A 19,274-nucleotide genomic window follows, 5' to 3' on the forward strand; every position below is an offset into this window, starting at 1 on the left:
AATGTGGCTGCATGCCTGGCCCTTAAAGAAGCACCTTGCACCTCCCCTGGACCATTGTTGAAACTTCTCCATTGGCTCCCTATACGCCAGAGAATTAAATTTAAGCTATGTTGTCTCGCCCATTAAGCTTTATATGGTGCAAGCCCAAGCAATCTAGCAGACAAGTTCAAACTTTACTGTCCAAATCGTCGTCTCAGGTCGGAAGGCAAGGGGCTGTAAGTGGTCCCAAGCTTTAGGAAAATACAATCAGGAGGCAAAACTGTGGCCTATCTGGCTTCGAAATACTGGATCACCCTACCGGAGGACCTAAACAAATGCCCCAGCCACATCCCCTTCAGGAAACTCCTGAAGAAGGAATTATTCAAAGTCTAAGCTGTGCTAGTCTGTGCCTGTTTGACTCTTGCTCTTCGGCAGCGCAGAGATACCCCTTCGAGGGTGATCCCTGTGCTTTATAAATCTGCTAAATACATACATACATACACAACGAGGAGTTATATCTTTATTTCTCCTAGTTTTTCCTCTTTCTCTGCGTGCTGCATTCGGCAGCACACATAGAAAGGGGAAAAAGCCTCTTCTAATAGTTTTTGTGCCGGAAGGGAAACCTTCCTGCACAAAAATAATCATCTCCTCAATGCAGGCACTCGTGCACCATGGTGAAAAGGTGCCAGCATTGGCCCACGGCAGCCCATTGAGCACCAGCGCAGGGGAAAACGAAAGGAATCTGCCATATCTAACAGATATAGTGCCATTCTGCCCTTTTTATTTGCCATAGGGCAGTGCACTCTTCTCCAAACAACAGTAATAGTTCAACATGTGCACCAATCAGAAGAGTTGGGTTGTGTGTCATCGATGCACCCAGAGCCTCACTGAGTTCACAGATGAGCTGTCCAGCAGGCCACGCCCCTTAAATTTTACTTGGGGCATGACAACAAGAGATGCCACATATGGGGAACGTCGACACAAATTATCTTTTTGCTGATGTAATGATATCCCTTGCATAATACCTGACCCATTTCTCTGCAGTTTCTGGGCAAACCTTATTTTATTGATGGCTGCAAGAAACTCATTTAAATCTGGGGAACATTACAACAAGAACATTTTAGACATCTTGATTAATATGCAATCTTTATTGATGTTAGTGCTTTGAAGCAGAGCAAATGTTTACAAATTTTGATAATAAACCCATTCCATTTGAACATTCAAAAGTGGAATAATGTGGATTTTGATATTCTTTTCTCATTAGGAGAGATTCTCGTGTGAACAAGATTGTTAAGTTTGTATGGTTACCTAGAGCTAGATGTACAAACATTACATTTTCTGAGTACCTATTTGCAATTTTTTTAGACTTGCAAGTAGAGATTCGCAAAATGAAGTGGACTATAGGGCTAGATGTATGACCATATCATTTTGAGAGCCCCTAATTATGATTTTTTGTGACTTAAAATTAGAAACTCACAAAATAAAATGTAGAAATGTGTCTCAGAAACATTTAGCGATTCCCAATGTGGCCGCAATTTACCTGCCTCATCAATATTCATGAGACAGGTCAAAATTTGAGACCCATTAAGAATGGCATGTAATTACAGGGATGGGGCAGCTGGGGTAGGCAGATCACCATGCCTGGGATTGATTTCTAAATAAGCATTTTTTTTCAAATGCAGCCCGTTTTCCTCAAAGAAAAACGGGATGCATTTCAAAAATAAAAATTAGAAGCTAACTTTTAATTTTTTTAAGATCAGGCAGTGGCCGCTGGGACCACTGCTGGCTCTTTAAGAATGTTGGTGCCCATAAATTACAAAGAGGAAGGTGTGTCTCGGGGACCCCTTCCCGCTCACAAATGGCTTATCACCTCTTTCACTGAGTCAGTAATATATGAATGTTTTGCGACCCCATTCCGGTCGCAGAAGATTCATACATGACCATGTGCCTGGCTATTAGAAAGGGATGCCCTTGATTGGGCAAGGTTGCGTATGAAAAGCGACTTGCTTGTAATCAACCCTCATCCGAATACCAAATCACAAACCCTATTTTGCAAGTCAGTAATAGGTTACTGAATCGCAAAATAGGGTTGGCACATGCTGAGAGCCGATTTAGGGGTTGCAAACAGCCTGATTATCAGCTTTTGATTGCTAAAGTTAGTCTTGTAAATCTTGATAACTCATATTTGTTTACTGTTACAATTAGTTCAGAAAGTTGATATGCGATTATTTTAAACATAATGCATTCAAATTATTTAGCTATACAATAAAATTGTTAGAATAGTGAATGGGGTCGAGTTTGGAAGAACACATTGAAACATAAAAAACTTCAAAGATAATAATACACTTTTATCGGGGCTCTAACCAAATTGAGTGCAGGGAGATATTTAGGGTCCAAGTGGGCATTGAATTGGTTCACATTAATCGAACTGTCAGTATAAAAAGCAAATTCCATTCAAGTAACTTGATTAAAACAAATAGCAATTAAAACACTATTGGTGCAAACTGTTAGCAGGGAACCACTACAGTACATCTGGATTGCTATCAACAGTTTGGTGCCTGGAGATGATAGAGGGAGCAATCTCTATTCTGTTGAAATGTTTAAACATTGCCCATGGCCACCTATCCAAAGTTTGCACAGGAATCAGCATTGTGGGCAGTGTGGCAATTACCATATAAAGTATTTGTCCAGAGTGTGCTTTTTTCTACAGTACCGCAATTTTTCCATTACAGATTTCATCAAGAAAATCATAATAAAATCTAACAAGGGAAAATAACAAGACTCATGTCATAATCTCTGCTTTAAATACTGACTTCCAATTGTATGGATATTGCATAGCAATTCTTAACCAGAAGGAGTATACAACACTCTGTAATTTCCACACCCTTGCCTATAAGACAGTGCACCCCATTCAAAGGACTGACACTCATAATTTGGGCCCGACTCTAGCGATTCCCTGTATGGTGATAGTGGTCGCACTAGCTCTAGGGAGTTATGAGCGCAGAAGAAGCTGCTAGACAGGCTACATAAACTTGAAAGATAAGGCGCTAGATGTGCAGCTTGGCTTTTGCTCTTGGAAACCTAAAAAATCAGGGGTAATGTGCTTCCTTCTTTCGCTAACCGAGCTCTCAGTGGGAATATTGTCTACTCACACTCACTTTCGGGAATACACTTGTCATTATGCAAGACAAATCCTTTCACACAAACACACCCAGGATTACAACTCAAGACGCAGGCAATCTTTTCTTGTTTGTAGGTCTGGCACGTTCTCTGGCATAGCTTGCCACAGGGACTGAAATAGGTATTTTCTGGACAGGATTCACAATCCTGTTTCCGAACACAGTTTTGAGAACCTTCATGCTCCAGAATGTACTCCTCATCACAGACACAGCCAGGGACGCACATCATCACACATGGCTTAATCTCATTTCGCTTTTCACAGGGTTGTTGACAACCAGCCCCACATGCGGACATATGTTGGTGCTCACGGCATTCTGTGGAAGAAGATAATACAAGTTATTGGAACACATACAAAAACATTGAAATCCTTCAAGACAACAACAATTGCAACAACACAACCCTACTTGTATTCTTCTGTAGACCTGATGTGGTGCTTCAAAGTATTATTCCTCGTTTTAAGCTGGCTCATTCCATGAACTGAGCATGGTAATACACACACGTCTGGCAATGGAGACAAACTACTAGGGCCTGATTTAAAAAAAAAACATTTACTGTGTGAGTTGTGTCTTTTTTTCTACTGTTGGTGTAACTGTCTCTGAAATGTCCATAAATATTGCACACTCATGGCCAAAAAAATGAATTTAAATCATGGAAACATTAGGAGCAAAATCTCTTCCAAATTCAGGATTAATGGAATCCCAGAAGTGCTCTTTATTGTTCTGAACATGTGATATCATTAATAACAGTAAATGTAACACATATGGTACATTGATGTTAAATCTCTTTGACCCAGGTTCCTAGGTGCTACTGAAGAGAGAAATGCATCTTCCCACATCATTTCGCAGGCATTCTTTGAACATGGACATCCACATCAAAATTGACAAAATGTATGTTCTAATTTCAAACCATACAGCATGCCGGATGCAAAGGATTTTGCGATGGGAAACCCACTGAACTAACAGTATCACTTGGTTTTCAAAATGTGTTTCTGTAATGTACAAAAGCTGCTTTACAATTTGCAAAAGTCAGAATATGGGATCTTATGAACTACAATAAATTTGCACGCGGAGCAATAGCATCATTCTTTCCCAAATTCACCTTGGAGTGCAATACTTCAGTGGTTTGCAGCTGCAGTTCTACTCAAAAACCATTGTGCCGTTACCAACACGTGAAATGAGGTAGTAGCTGACTTACAAATGTGGACTTGAGAATCATGGTTGCAGCCTCAAGGGTAGTAGACCAAGAAACCCACCCTGTTTCCCCTCATATTGTTCTATATGGATTTGTTCTTATTTTTATTTTTTTTAAATAGCTCAGGTTACTAAAATATGGGCTGCTTTGATGTCTTTATCATTTGTGCAGGAGCTAACAGAAATGTTATCCACTCTTGAATAGACTTATTTTTTTTATAGGCCAACTGATGAGAAGCTATACCGAGTATAGCTTATTTTGTATTCACTGTCTAACCTACGAGTGTTGGTTATCATTTCCCTTTCTTGGTCTACTAGCTGATTAACTTCAATTGGTTGCTAAAACACAACACTAACAGCTAGATTCATCATCGTAAAATCGGCTCGCAAAGGGCCAGATTCTGAGAATCTGGCCCTTTGCGAGCGCAATTTTTGCATTTGGGATTCATCATCCCAAATGCAAAAATCGCTATTATAGAATTCGCAATTTTGCAAGGAATTGCATTTAAGGAATCTCTATTTGAGATTCCTTAAATGAAATTCATGAAACATGTAAAAATTGCCGCTATTTACCGCAAATTCAAACCTCGTGGTAAATAGCGGAAACTTAGAAAAATGCACTTAAGTGCATTTTTCTAAGTTGAATGTCACACACACACACATGTCCTTTGTAAACCTTTGACCCAGTCCTGAGGCGGAAGCCGGGAGCTGAAGGTACTCTTTTGTTTTAAAATTGCTCATTTATCTGCATTTGTTGCTCTATGTGGTGTCACTAAATCCTCTGTGTTTTTAAAATTTCAAGGCACAACTTAGCGCTCGCACTCACCTTTGCGCACAGCTGATCACTAGCTGGTCGCGCCCCTCTCTGCTCTCTGCCAGCAGCCGCCATCACCAGCGGTGTGCGCGCTGACTCCGCCCCCTTTTTAGGCCACGCCCCCCTGATCGCCGTACTTAAACCGCTGACCACAAGCGGCAGCCAGTAAACCTTTGACCCAGTCCTGAGGCGGAAGCCGGGAGCTGGAGGTACTCTTTTGTTTTAAAATTGCTAATTTATCTGCATTTGTTGCTCTGTATGGTGTCACTAGATCCTCTGTGTTTTAAAATTTCAAGGCACAACTTAGCGCTCGCACTCACCTTTGCGCACAGCTGATCACTAGCTGGTCGCGCCCCTCTCTGCTCTCTGCCAGCAGCCGCCATCACCAGCGGCGTGCGCGCTGACTCCGCCCCCTTTTTAGGCCACGCCCCCCTGATCGCCGTACTTAAACCGCTGACCACAAGCGGCAGCCAGTAAACCTTTGACCCAGTCCTGAGGCGGAAGCCGGGAGCTGGAGGTACTCTTTTGTTTTAAAATTGCTCATTTATCTGCATTTGTTGCTCTGTGTGGTGTCACTAAATCCTCTGTGTTTTTAAAATTTCAAGGCACAACTTAGCGCTCGCACTCACCTTTGCGCACAGCTGATCACTAGCTGGTCGCGCCCCTCTCTGCTCTCTGCCAGCAGCCGCCATCACCAGCGGCGTGCGCGCTGACTCCGCCCCCTTTTTAGGCCACGCCCCCCTGATCGCCGTACTTAAACCGCTGACCACAAGCGGCAGCCAGTAAACCTTTGACCCAGTCCTGAGGCGGAAGCCGGGAGCTGGAGGTACTCTTTTGTTTTAAAATTGCTCATTTATCTGCATTTGTTGCTCTGTGTGGTGTCACTAAATCCTCTGTGTTTTTAAAATTTCAAGGCACAACTTAGCGCTCGCACTCACCTTTGCGCACAGCTGATCACTAGCTGGTCGCGCCCCTCTCTGCTCTCTGCCAGCAGCCGCCATCACCAGCGGCGTGCGCGCTGACTCCGCCCCCTTTTTAGGCCACGCCCCATCCCTCTTCCTACAAAATGTGCATGCATAGAACGCGCAGCGGACGAGCACAGCGGGAGCGCCGTTTGCGCGCCAAGGGCGCGCTTAAGGCAAGCCCGTCTGCGCCCGTCCGCGCCAAGACCGCGCCAGGCGCAGGAACCCCTGCACAAATTCCTCCCACCATCAGGTTTGCTCCCAACGACCTCCGCCAACTTCGAGGCAGATCCAGCTGCTCTTGCAAGCTTGATCTATCTAAAGTATTCGGTTCCACCTTCTGTTACAAATGTCGCTGGACACTCAACTTCGTCACCGAGCAGCCAATCTCCCCTAAAACCCCGCGACCTCCCTTTACAGGTGGTCTGATAAACGCCAGGTCGATGTGTAAACACAGTCAGGATATACACGACCTCATCATTGACCATGACCTGGATTGTCTCATGATCACTGAGACCTGGCTCACTGTAGACAGTAACCCAGATATAGCCGTTGCCCTCCCCCTGGGTTACTCCTTCCACAGACAGGATAGACAGAAAGGTAGAGGAGGAGGTGTCGCATTTATCCTAAGGAACACCTTTAGCTGCCACACCTTCTGCCTCGACCCCCTTACTGATGCAGAGGGACTAGGCTTCTCCATCAAACTCAGTCAAACTCTCTCCTTCTCCGGTGGCTTGATCTACTGCCCACCCGGCAATGCCGCTAAATTCCTTGACTCTCTAAACGATGCTCTCGGACACTTCCTACTCCGTTACCCACATTTTACCCTCCTGGGTGACTTCAACCTGCACCTCGAGACCTCAGTCGACCCCTTCACCAGAAACTTCCTGCAGACATTGGATATCTTCAATCTGCAACAAAGCGTCAAGCTACCCACTCATTCCCTTGGCCATACCTTGGATGGGGTCTGTTCCAACTTCCCGCCCCTCTCCACCTTGTCCCCCATTCCCCAGATTTGGACTGATCACTGTCTGATCCCCTTTCATATCTCCAGCCGTCACCTTTCTACCTGCAAAAAACGCATTCGCCAACCCACTCACTCCATTAATTGGAAAACTGTCCAGAAAAATCTTATTCTTCATGCCTTCTCCCCCACCAATGCCCCCTCCCCCTCTGGTAACATCGATAAAGATGCAGTTTGTCTCAATAACTGGCTCTCTCAAGAAATCTCAAAACGATGTCCACCCCATAATCAAGATAATACTTTGAAGAAAACGAAAATCAAAGCTCCCTGGTACACGCCTGACCTAACAGCCGCACACCTACTCTGCAGGAAAGCGGAACGTAAATGGCGCAGAACCTACAATAATGGTGATCGTAGTAATTACATTCTACAGAGGAAAAATTATCTCTCAACCATTAAATCAGCTAAAAGAACTTATTATGTTAACGCCATTAAGGATGCCAGTCAAAAGCAAAAAACCCTTTTTACCATAGTAAAATCTTTCACCAATCCAAAAGTTCTCCAACCGGAAATCCCCTCTTCTCAAGAGCTATGTGACAAGATTTCCGACTACTTCGATGACAAAATCACCTCCATCCACAAAAACTTCCCCCCTCCCCCCCCTGTTTACTCACTCTCGGATCTGGACCAATCACGCCTGATTGCTAACAGTCTCAAAAACTTTACCCCGGTGACTCTGACTCAGACCAGAGAAGCAATCCTTTCATGCAAATCTGGCTCCCCGTCTGACCCTTGTCCCCCTAAAATCCTCCACCTCATCATTGATGAAGTTAACCCCATCATCAATGAAATAGTCAATCTCTCCCTCAAAACTTGCTCTGTTCCCCTCTCTTGGAAAAAAGGTGTGGTTAAGCCTCTCATGAAAAAGGCGAACAAACCCCCTTCAGATTTGACCAACCTCCGTCCCATTACCCTGCTACCTGCACTGGGTAAAATAACTGAACAGTTAGTCCACAAGGAGCTCAAGACCTTTCTTGATTCCCATAATCTACTTCACCCCCAGCAATCCGGTTTCCGGTCTAAACACTCAACCGAAACCGCCCTGATCGAACTGACCGACACCATCAAAACCCTTCAAGATCAAAGGAAGAAGGCCATTCTGATCCTTCTTGATCTCACGGCAGCATTCGATACCATTTCCCTCTCCATTCTGATTAATAGACTTATGGACATTGGCGTTACCAACTCTGCCCTATCCTGGATTAGTTCTTTCCTCAGCGATAGGTATCAAACTGTCTCACTCGGCCCTTTCAAATCGAATGAGAAAAAGGTGTCCTTCGGAGTTCCCCAGGGCTCCATCCTAAGTCCCCTCCTATTCAATATTTATCTCATCCCTCTGCTTACCCTTATAGAATCGTTCGGCCTAACCGTCACTTCTTATGCCGACGATACTCAGCTTATCATCCCCCTTGACGAAAATTCCAACACGGCAGAACTCAATCTGAAACACTGCCTAACAGCAGTCTTCCAATGGATGGACGCTAACCACCTCCGCTGCAACTCGAATAAAACCGAAATCTTGCCTATTGGAAAGAATGCCTCTTTCTGCCCTGCCCTGTGGTGGCCTGACAATTCTGCTGCTCCACCGCAAACAGTTCCATCGGCCAGAAACCTCGGGGTCATTTTTGATTCCGAACTCTCTTTCGATCTCCACGTCTCGACCGTAGCAGGAAAATGCTTCGGCATTATTAAATCCCTGAGAAAGTTCTTTGATTTCCTCCCGCTTGACTCCAGAAAAACTATTGCGGTAGCCCTTATACTCTCTCGAGTAGACTACTGTAATGGCCTCCTGGCAGGGACCAAAAAGTTCACCCGTTCGAAACTTCAAAGTGTTCTGCACACTGCTGCCCGTCTTGTCCTTAAACTTCCACGCAAATCCTCAATTTCCACCGCTCTTAAATCCTTGCATTGGCTCCCCTTGCACAAGAGAATACTCTTCAAAATTCTCACTGTAGCCTTCCGAGCCTTCAACAAATCCGGTCCGTCGTACTTGACTAGACGCTTCCCTCATTACACTCCGGGCCGCTCCCTCAGATCCTCACAAGAAAATCTCATGACCCCCACCAAATTCAATCTGAAGTCTAAAGGTGGAAAAACGCTCAGCACCCTGGCTATTAGAGCCTTGAACAGCATGCCAAGGCACCTCAGACTACAGACGCTTGAGAAGCCTTTTAGGAAGCTCCTCAAGACGTGGATTTTTAATCTCTCTGACGACTGGACTAAAGCAGCCATCTAGCCCCCCCCTCCCTCTCTTTGCGATCTGGTCTTAGGATTTACAGCGCCAAGATGCTCCCTTCGGAGCGAACGCTCTAGAAATACCCTTCCAAATATCCAAATATCCAAAATGTCCTTGGGACATGTGTGTGCATACCACCAGCGTCCAATATCATTTCAGGGGTGCAACAGGGTGGCCTTTGGACACTCCTGCACCCTTGAAATCGCAGACTCAAAATGCAAATCGCTAATAGCGATTCGCACTTTGATATGTCTTCCCATTCATTCTATGGGCCCTTAGGCCCATAGGAATGAATGGGGAGTTATTCCTTATTTGCGATTAGCAATTAGCTAATCGCAAATAAGGAAGCTGTAGGAATCGCACAATAAAGTGCGATTTGTACATGAATCCTGTTTTGCAAGTCTGTAATAGCGATTCCTTATTAATCGCTATTATAGACTCGCAAAACTGGACTTTGATGAATCTAGGGGTAAGACTGCATCTCAACAGCAGACTATATTTACCAGAGCCTGAGTGAACAATTTATCTTGATTCTGTCTGCCACGCTCTTGACTGATTCTTCTCTATCCCACATCATACATAAATGCAGGCTTTGAACATCACTCTTAAAGCATGACTGACTGAGGGACATATTATCAACGATTTGCAATAATTATCGCATAGCGCGCTTAGCGCTGTTTTTTTAATCGTTTCTTATCGCTGAATTTCATCTCCGAGATAGCACGTTATTATCAACGCTTATCTCAGAGGCAATGCAAAATCCAGCGATAGCGGCGAGATCCACCAATAGTGCGAGAAAACAAGCACTATTTCCACTGCGCTATTGCCAAGCTTGCTGATAGGCAAGTGCAGACTCAGCCTGACAATCCACCTCTCATTGACAAGATGGGTAAGTCAGGTTTTAGACAGGCATTAGTATCCAGCGATAATTGCGGTTAGCTCACCTTTTGTTATTGCTATGCGGGTCCGGGACCAGATTGATAATAGAGGGAAGTTGTGTTAGCGACAGTATTCATGTTATTTTAGTGAAGAACGCCCACTTTGCATGTAATTAGCGATAAATATCGCTGACATGCAAAGTGGAGAAAAGACGGGAGCTACCTCGAGGAAACATGCGTTAGCGTGTTCTTGATAATAGAGCGATATATAAAACGCTACTTTTCGGCCGAAAACGGTCGCTAAAGCGGCAAAATTGGGCTTGATAATATGCCCCTGAATCTCTTTGGTAAAGCCAATCCACAGTACATGTTCTCTTCATTTAGCACCCAGGTTTTCTATGAAACTTGTGGCCACTATTTTTGAATGTAAAAAAAGACTAAAGTTTAGTTTGAGTAGGTACTAAAATGTAACTTTAAAGCATAGGTGTTTAGTGTCCCTTCAGAACTATAACATTAATATTAGAATCACCATAGGGGACCTGTATTGAAAATAAATGTCCTCATCCTAATTGTTACTAAGGAGATCTTCCATACAGTTGACTGCTTGCCGGATACTGATATATTCCATCTCTGTGAATCCTGAGCAGATTTGATCTCTCGTTCAGAGGTTATCCCGTTTTATTATCTTGCATTAGTAGACATTAGGTTGATTGTTCTATCTCCAATCAAACACAGTTTGCTTTTTTCACTTGTGGTATTGCTAAAGAATGAATCCAATCCACCAAATTAGAATTGCATTGTGAAATATGTTTGGATTTGATATTAAATCTGGGGTTAGACAAGTTTTGTCCTGGAATCAGTGTAATTTATAATTTCTCTTTTTTAGCCACCCAAGTGTTAATGTCCTGAAAACATACAGTAGTTTCCGCTAGTAAAGAAGTAAAACTAATAATCACTGATTTTCCTGAATGGAATTTCATACTAGATACACATTATTCTAGTTTTAGGCCATCCCACTGTTTTAAAATCAACTTTGATATCAGTAGTGAATGAACTACACTGGGTGCTTGAGGAAGGCAGCAGAGCTGTTTTGTTTCTCCTTTATATCTCTACCGCATTTGACAACATCTCCCATGACATTTTATTGTCCCAGCTTTATGGTATTGAGATTATGAATCCTAACGTCTACTGGATTACCTCTTAGCATCAAGGTCATACCAAACCTGTGAAGATTTCATATTTTTACTCGAGAGCTAAATTAGTGCCTGACAGAAATCCCTTCTTTGATGCAGAACTTGGTTGATACCCACATCACGCCTCTGGCTCACCTCATTAGGACATATGGCTTCCTGTTTATGACCTACATGGATGACATTCAATTAATCATCTGCTTAGTCGATCCAGTGCAGCAGAATTATGAGCGATTCAAGAACTGTCTTAAACCACTGGCTTTCTATATGTAAGACAATGACTTAAAGTATGATACTGAGAAGACCCTTGTCCTCATCTTTGGTTGCTCCAATGAGATTTGGTCGGAAGGGGTCACGCTGATAATTGTTTGGCCTTCAGAGACACATTCATCTCTTTTTGTTCAGAATTCAGCTTCAGTAGCTACCTGAAGAATTGTTTTAAAAGCCATTTGCCTTGTTCATCACCCTTCTATTATGTTGGCCCCAGTTATAATCAAGATACAGTCCAACCTTACCACCCTTTTATGCTAATTGGTCTATGGTCACTGAAGATCTTACTGTTCCCCACTAAAGAAAGGAAAATACTAGAATTTGCCAGTTTGCAGTGTAAGCACCTAGGGAGGTAATGCACTCCCGCTTTTTCTTATGCTGATCTCAAACGATCTGTGTTTCATAAAAACTGTGATGGCACACTTTCTTCAATAGGGCTATTTTTCTAGCACACTTTCAGGTATCTTATTTTACTCAATATTACATTTTAACATAACTTAGTAACATAATTCAAATGTGCAATCACATGTGTGTAGTACCAAGGCGTGGCTCACAATAAAAAGTGAATTTGAACACATATATAAGTAGTCGAAACATCATACAAGCTGAATCAAATTATAGACACGAGTAAAATGTATTAAATGGTCGTCAAGTCTCTTTACTATGAGATACCACAGTTTAAATGCGTTAGCATGAATGTCATAGATTTTTTCTCTTTAGTATTGTCATGGAGATAGGCTTTGCCTTTACAGTGTGTTAAGTTAGCATGAGCTTATTAGAAGTTTAAACGCCATTTTTCCTCTCTGCTGCTTTTAAACACAGCACATATTGTTATTAATGCTTTGAGCCTAGTAGATTATTTTGCTTCACACAAGAATAATATGTTTTCATATTGTATCAACTTTGTTTGGTAAGCTATGTCTGAACAGTGAGTGCCGAGGCCTTCAAGGTTATTTCAACACTGTGGCTATTGTTCGGTCTGATCAGCGCACCTCCTAGACATAACACATATACAGCTGTGGATAACTCAGGCTTTTGGTGCGTTTAATAATGCACTGCGCAGAGCATGCAAACATACTTGATGAATATTCGCATGCAGAGAGTTGGTGTAGAAGATTATGTGATCCCTTTCTACTGAGACCAGAGTTATGGGGCCGCCCTTCTAAAACCCAAAGAGACCTTCTATAATATAATATAATATACTAGCAAGGGAGGGTAAGACTGAGGTGCTATTTAGCCTTCTTCCCTTTAGCATTTTAACATGCTTTCCCCCTTTGTATTTTATGAAATAGTAACTATGCTGATAACCTTGTTGCTTATAATATGTTTGCTTGTTTTACCTAAGATACTGCGCTTGAGAACACAGCATTAGAAATAAATAAGTCAAACTTGCACATGTCTTCATTTACTCCTCGTTTTGGACTGGTATGATAGTATAACGAAAGAGTGTTCATGTGTTCCACGTTACCTGAGGTGTTCTAAGTCCATGTTCTGGGTTGTCTAATCATTGGGGGTATGGAAGAACCAACTAGAAACTGATTGCGAGTCTGGTAGGGGATTTTGGATACTAAGGTGAGTTTTGGTACAGCCTACTTCACTGAGGTTCCAAGTCTCTATGCACAGTTCTGTGTAGGAGCAGAATCCCATGTGACAGTATGGGATTCCATGTTACTTTTTTCAGGACTCCACATACCTAATCTAAGACCGAATCGAAGATGTGACTTACTATTTTTAAAACTCTGCCTGAAACAATCAGGAGGACGAATGGGGCTGACTCCAAGTCTATTCTTCATGTATTATACAGAAGAGAGCTCGCACATAGGTAAAGTTGTCAAGCCAGACCTAAACAGTGGGGGCTGAAACAAGCCACTGCTACTCCCTCGGCCATATTTCTTGTCATTTATGCTCACGGCACCATTACTAAGCTGGGCATTACAAAAACAAGTCACCTCTAACTTTTTCTAAAACGTTACTGGCTATCCTAAAAAACTTTATGGTCTCCTACTACTGGAACACATGATATAACTGACATTATCCAGTTTTATCAGGCATAGATTGTGACTACAGCGCACAGAACACTACAGGACTCATATCTGAGCATACACATACCTCCTAAAGTAGCCCACTGAAAAAACGGATAGATGGGCTGCTTGAAAAATTTGAAGTCCAATGCAGATTTAAATGTGTTAGGTCTTGAAAGCATATTAATACCCAGAACAAAATAAATACTGTGAACAGTATTAATACAGTATATAATAATTCGATTTCAACTTAAAATATTATAAACATGTTTCACATGAACAGAGGCTACAGATGAACAACTTGGAGTATTTTGGTCACACAGTATTATTGACATTTTTAAATATTGCTTTTTTATGATAGACCCCAATGGTGCCACCTATATGACAAAACAATCCACATTGGAAGTTCTGGATGTTTGTCGAATACCTCAGGTCTGAACAGGTGTTCATTGGAAAAATGTCAAGAAGTTAAGGCATTCAAAAGGGACAGGGACACTATGAAGATGTGTGGAGGTACAACAGGAGCCCCTACTCCTGCATTTTATCAGTGTCAGCTATCAAGTGCTGATTGAACAGGTTCAGTCTTCTGGTATACAGCCAGCACTGTATAGCAACTTACCATGAAGCTTCCTTCACTTTCCTAACTGCAGTTGGAACAAAGAATTTGGGCAACAAATTGCAGCCCGTTGTTTTATGACCAGTAATCATGGACTAATACATAGGTTCTTTAAAATCCAAATCACTGATGATGTATGTTGCAAATTTCGATCTAGTATGATCCTTTGCCATAACAGCGGTGGTGGCCTACTGGGGCAGCATACCACTATATCAGTGATTGCCTTTAAGTAAAGCAATCATATGTTTTTAGATACACCTGATTTTACTTAAAGAAAAAAAGGATGTGTTAAAAAAAAAAATCACGAACATTTTTGGGGAGTAAGCAATTGTCCCATGGACTTTTTGTCAGCATTCACAAAGGTAACTGTTCACCTGTGGACCCCTTCAACTTTGCGAATGGATCACCACTACATTTGTGTAGTAGGTAAAATATTAATGTTTTGCCACTGGATTTTGGTGGCACAATATTAATGCATGCCATAATGAATCAGCACTTGAAAGGGACGCTTTGAAGACGCTCCAAACAATGTTTTCCAAATTGTTTAATAGACTTAGGGGTCTATTAGGATGGAGGGCGGATAGCAGCCACTGAACCAGCGGTGGCAACCGCTGCACAGGCAGCGGCCATCCGCCTGCGGTCATAAACCAAGAAAACCGCCGGTCGTGGAGAAGTGTGGCTCACTGGTTAGAGGAGGCAGACCTGGAAGCAGAGGTCAGCTCGGGACCAGGGTTAAATTCCCGGCTCGGCGGGGTCTTGAGTCCTAAAATGTCCATGGACTCGACAATTCTCGCTCCGGTGCCTACTCGATTCACGGGTTCACACTCTGCGACTCTGGGCAATAGCTTGCTTAATCTCCACAACGGCCCCTCGCGGCGGGATGCCTGGCTTTCACCTTGCGGATACCCTGCTGGGGTTATCTCACAGGGGAATACCAGGCCGGGTTCCCTAAGCAAGCGCTTAGAAACCACTCGGTGATTTTGCGCTATATAAATTCCTGTACATTTACATTTGCATCTAATTAGCATCGCGGTCCTGACCACAGCGGTGTGATTTTCCAGACGCCACTTTTCCGACGGTTGCAGTCTGCCCGCTCGCCTGGCAGACGGAGATGGACCGCTACAATTGTGGCGGATCAAGGCCAAGCATCGCTGGCCCGAATATGATGCCGGCGGTAGCCAGCCTTTCCGCAGAGATGGAACCGCCATGGAAAGGCATGCGGAGACATGTTCCGGGGGACCATTGCAGGCCCCAAATGGGGGGAGAGGGAGCACTGGGGTGCTAACCATGGTACCCCTACATTTTCCTGTGCCATGGCAGGGAGATGCAGGACATGCTCCTTTTAACATCGCAGCCTTGCTTCTGGAAGCAGCGACCGCTGCAATGTGAATCGCCAGAATCCGACCTCCGCGGTCGGATTTCGCCACACAGCATCCTAATTGGGCTGGCGGTTATGCCGCAGTTCTTGCCCTTGTCCTTGTCCTTGTGAGTCTTTTACCGCAACTATGGCGGTCGGGGAGGTTTTCCGACCGCCATCCTAATAGACTCCAAAATACATTTGAATAAGAGTTTAGGCATTCAAAGCCCCCTGATTTACCGAATAGGAGGATTCACAATGCTAAAACCTTTTTTACACCTGGTTCTTTCATTCTTACCCCCCCCCCGCCTTTCTCCTGTTTTGGGTCGGACAGCTTTAGGTTAATGTGCTTCTCCCTTAAACTGGTTTCACCTAATTGGCTTAGTTAATAATCCTTAAAGGTTATGATAAGGTGGAACATGAATAGCAGTTTGTGGTTACAGAACATACATTTATCCCCAAAGTGCATTGTTCTAGAGAGCAGTTCTGCTGAAGGTGGACTGCAGTTTAAAAGCATGGCATTATTGAATGGAGAAAACAAGGGAAAGTGTGATACCATGGGCGCAGGTCTTTACCTGCTTTTATACATAGTTGAGAAGACTGACCTAGATGGAGTGGAAACAGGAACTAGGAAGTCAGATGCCACAATTTTGAATTGGTTTATTCAAAGGAAAGAGCAGGAGTGAAAAAGCACTAGTCCTATTTCAAATTCTAGGACTGAATTTTCTGAACAAAGCCTTGTGACAAAAAAATCAAAAACATTTCGAATTCAGTATGTGAATTTGTTTGAGACAAGCTCAGCGCCGTGATTGCAGCATTCTAGCAAGACAGTGGTAAAGAAACATATATCTTTGTGGAACACAAGTCTTATCATATTCAAATTGCGACTGAAACAATGTAAAGTGAAAATGTTTCCTACTTTCCTAGCTATGTTGTGATTGTCACCCAGAGGCACCATTTGGAATACTGTGTCCCCTATTAGAAGGTTCTGGTTCCTCAGGATGAATTACATTAATCGTTCTGATTATTTTTTGGGGTACACTACTATTCAATACATACCAAAATGTATTATTGATTATTTGTTTGGTATGTATTGAATAGTAGTGTACCCAATCCCAACTGCCTTCCTTCCCAAACAATTAGTGATGTAGGATTGGCTAGCCTGTTAACTAAAGAACTTAAGGCAACGATTAGAGGTTTGTACAGAGATAGCAAGTTTTAACGGAGTGAATCAGATGTGCTCAACCTTTTGATGAAATGGATCATTTCCTCTGTGTCTTTTAGCCTCTTATCCTGCTATTTTTTTCTTTTCTCTGGAGAACGGGAAATTAGGATGTCATGAGTCTTTTGTAAAAATAGAATAGTTTCTTAACTGCTAAAACATGATCACCTTCAGAGAGTGAAAATGATAACATTCTAGGATGATAGGATGATGGTGATCACTGTATGCATATCAACTGTAGGACGCAAGGTCTTTCAATTAGATTGAAATGCATTGGCATAGCAAAACGCCTAACCTTGAAGTGTTTGATTCAGTTTTTTTTGTGTACACATCTCTATTATTGCTTGTATTGTTCTGTTTAAGCATTTTGGTGCCCTTGATCTGATTCTATATATTTTTTACTTAACATTTCTTAATTGATGATTTTGTCGTACAGAGACTACACAAAGAGCCATTATACCTAAGGCGCAACAAGGCAAAAGCACTACAATATGCTAACAGACAGCACCAAAGACAGTGAAATCCGTTGCTTCCATCAAGTATAATAGTAAGGCGACCATGGAGTATGTTAGAATAAAAATGTTCATATTTGCGCATTGCCCAGTGTAAGTTAGCATTCGCTGTGCCATTTTCTTTGCAGGCACCATTTTATGCAGTTCAAAACTAAATTAGTTTAAGTCTGAGAAACGTTATAGTCTAAGTTTCGTTTTTGCCATGTAGACCTGTTCCCGTAATGAGTACACTGTTCCTATTAGCACATATCTTTCTCACTAGAGGCCTACTCCCACTTGTCTGGTAACCGGCCCGGCTAGAACAACCTTAGATTTTGAGACTTTGTGCAAGATACGAGTGCTGAGACAGTTTTTTTATCTTCCATTGCTTAGCAGAACCTGCTTGGAAAATTCCACTATGGGCGTCTTTTATCCCAGTAATGAAACATACATAATGTATCTCTATACTTGTCAATTTCAGTCCCTCTGCAGCACTCCTAGCGACTGGGCACCGCTCTGAGTGTATGTAATAAACAGTTATTGGTTTGTATTCTCTACTTTCTGACTGACTCTTTATTTGGAATGGAAGGCTTAGAGGTGGTCATTAGTGACCCGAGTGACCCTAAACGGGCCACTTCCTTCAAGTATAGGAAAAGTGGAAGAATACCATTTCAGCATATTTAGAGTCTCCCCCAACACCTTTTCAAAAGAGACAGAAAGAAAAAACAAAGACATGCTTAAAAGAGAAGCGCGTCATTCTAGGCTGAAAACAACCATCTATTACACTCAAATGTTCCTAGAAGGCCCTAGTAGTAGAGCAAGGGGCAGGGGAAAGTGGCCAGGGGTTTAGACTAGGAGTGAGAGCTCAGAAGAGGTGGATTGCTTTATGTCTATGCAAAGTAAGGCAGGAGTATTCCAGACGGTATTTATGATCTCATCCTTACATACAAATTTGATATTGCTATCCTTACAGAAACTTGGTTAAACAGATCATCTCACCCTATCATGGACCTACAAGTCCCCCTTAGTCATGAGATCATTTGACTAAATAGATCCAAGAAATCTGGTGGGGGAATAGCGTCCATATTCCACAACACTCTTGCAGTGTCTCAGGCAGAAACAATCATCCTGCCTGAATGTGATTATCTGGGCATCAACATCAACAACAATAATAAGCTCAGTTGTAAGCCACACACCTTCCATCACCCTCCTGATGACAATCTTCTGTTCATCCAACAAATCATGGAGATCATAACAACCAATGATATCTCTCAGGTTTTCCAGATTTTCGTCAGAGACTTTAACCCACACTGGAGCAACCTGAAAGACAAGGCAGTGAACAGCTTGAAGTCTTTTATATCAGACGATGAGTTGATCCAAATCTGCGACAGCCCAACTCACATCAAGGGCGAGACCCTGGATTGTATAAACTGAAAGAGAGATACCATCACATTGGAATCCATTAGCCCCTGTGATTGGATCAACCATTATCGAATCACCTTCCTCATTGATCTAAGGGTGACCCAGAATAGAGTACAACCATACAAATACAACAATGGAATAGAAATCTACGAGACATAAGCCTCAATGACTTAGCTAACCACTTCAATATCACTTTGATCCCTCAGGCTGACATGGATGATACCCATGACCTCACAGACTTCTACACCATAGTGGAAGCTTTTGACTCGTTCGACCCCCTCCAACAAAAGAAAATATCCACTAAAGAATCCAAGTCCTAGTTCAATGACAACTTGAACTCAGAAAGACACATTCTAAGATCAGCTGAACGAGCTTGGAGATCCTCTCTCTCCTTGGAACTCCAAAAAAGCTTAAAATCAGCA

General features: G+C 42.8%; 1 protein-coding gene across 1 annotated transcript in view; it reads right to left on the reverse strand.

Annotated features, from left to right (window-relative positions):
* Positions 1–1,108: 1,108 nt before the first annotated feature.
* LOC144770658 (zonadhesin-like) overlaps positions 1,109–19,274 on the reverse strand; it is a 44,728-nt gene continuing 26,562 nt past the window's right edge. The window contains exon 4 of the mRNA XM_078655367.1: positions 1,109–3,473. Coding sequence (XP_078511493.1) covers positions 3,124–3,473 — 350 coding nt within the window. The 3' untranslated portion in view covers positions 1,109–3,123. The remainder of the gene's footprint in view (positions 3,474–19,274) is intronic.

Source organism: Lissotriton helveticus, chromosome 7 (genome assembly GCF_964261635.1).
Source record: "Lissotriton helveticus chromosome 7, aLisHel1.1, whole genome shotgun sequence".
Taxonomy (NCBI): Eukaryota; Metazoa; Chordata; class Amphibia; order Caudata; family Salamandridae; genus Lissotriton; species Lissotriton helveticus.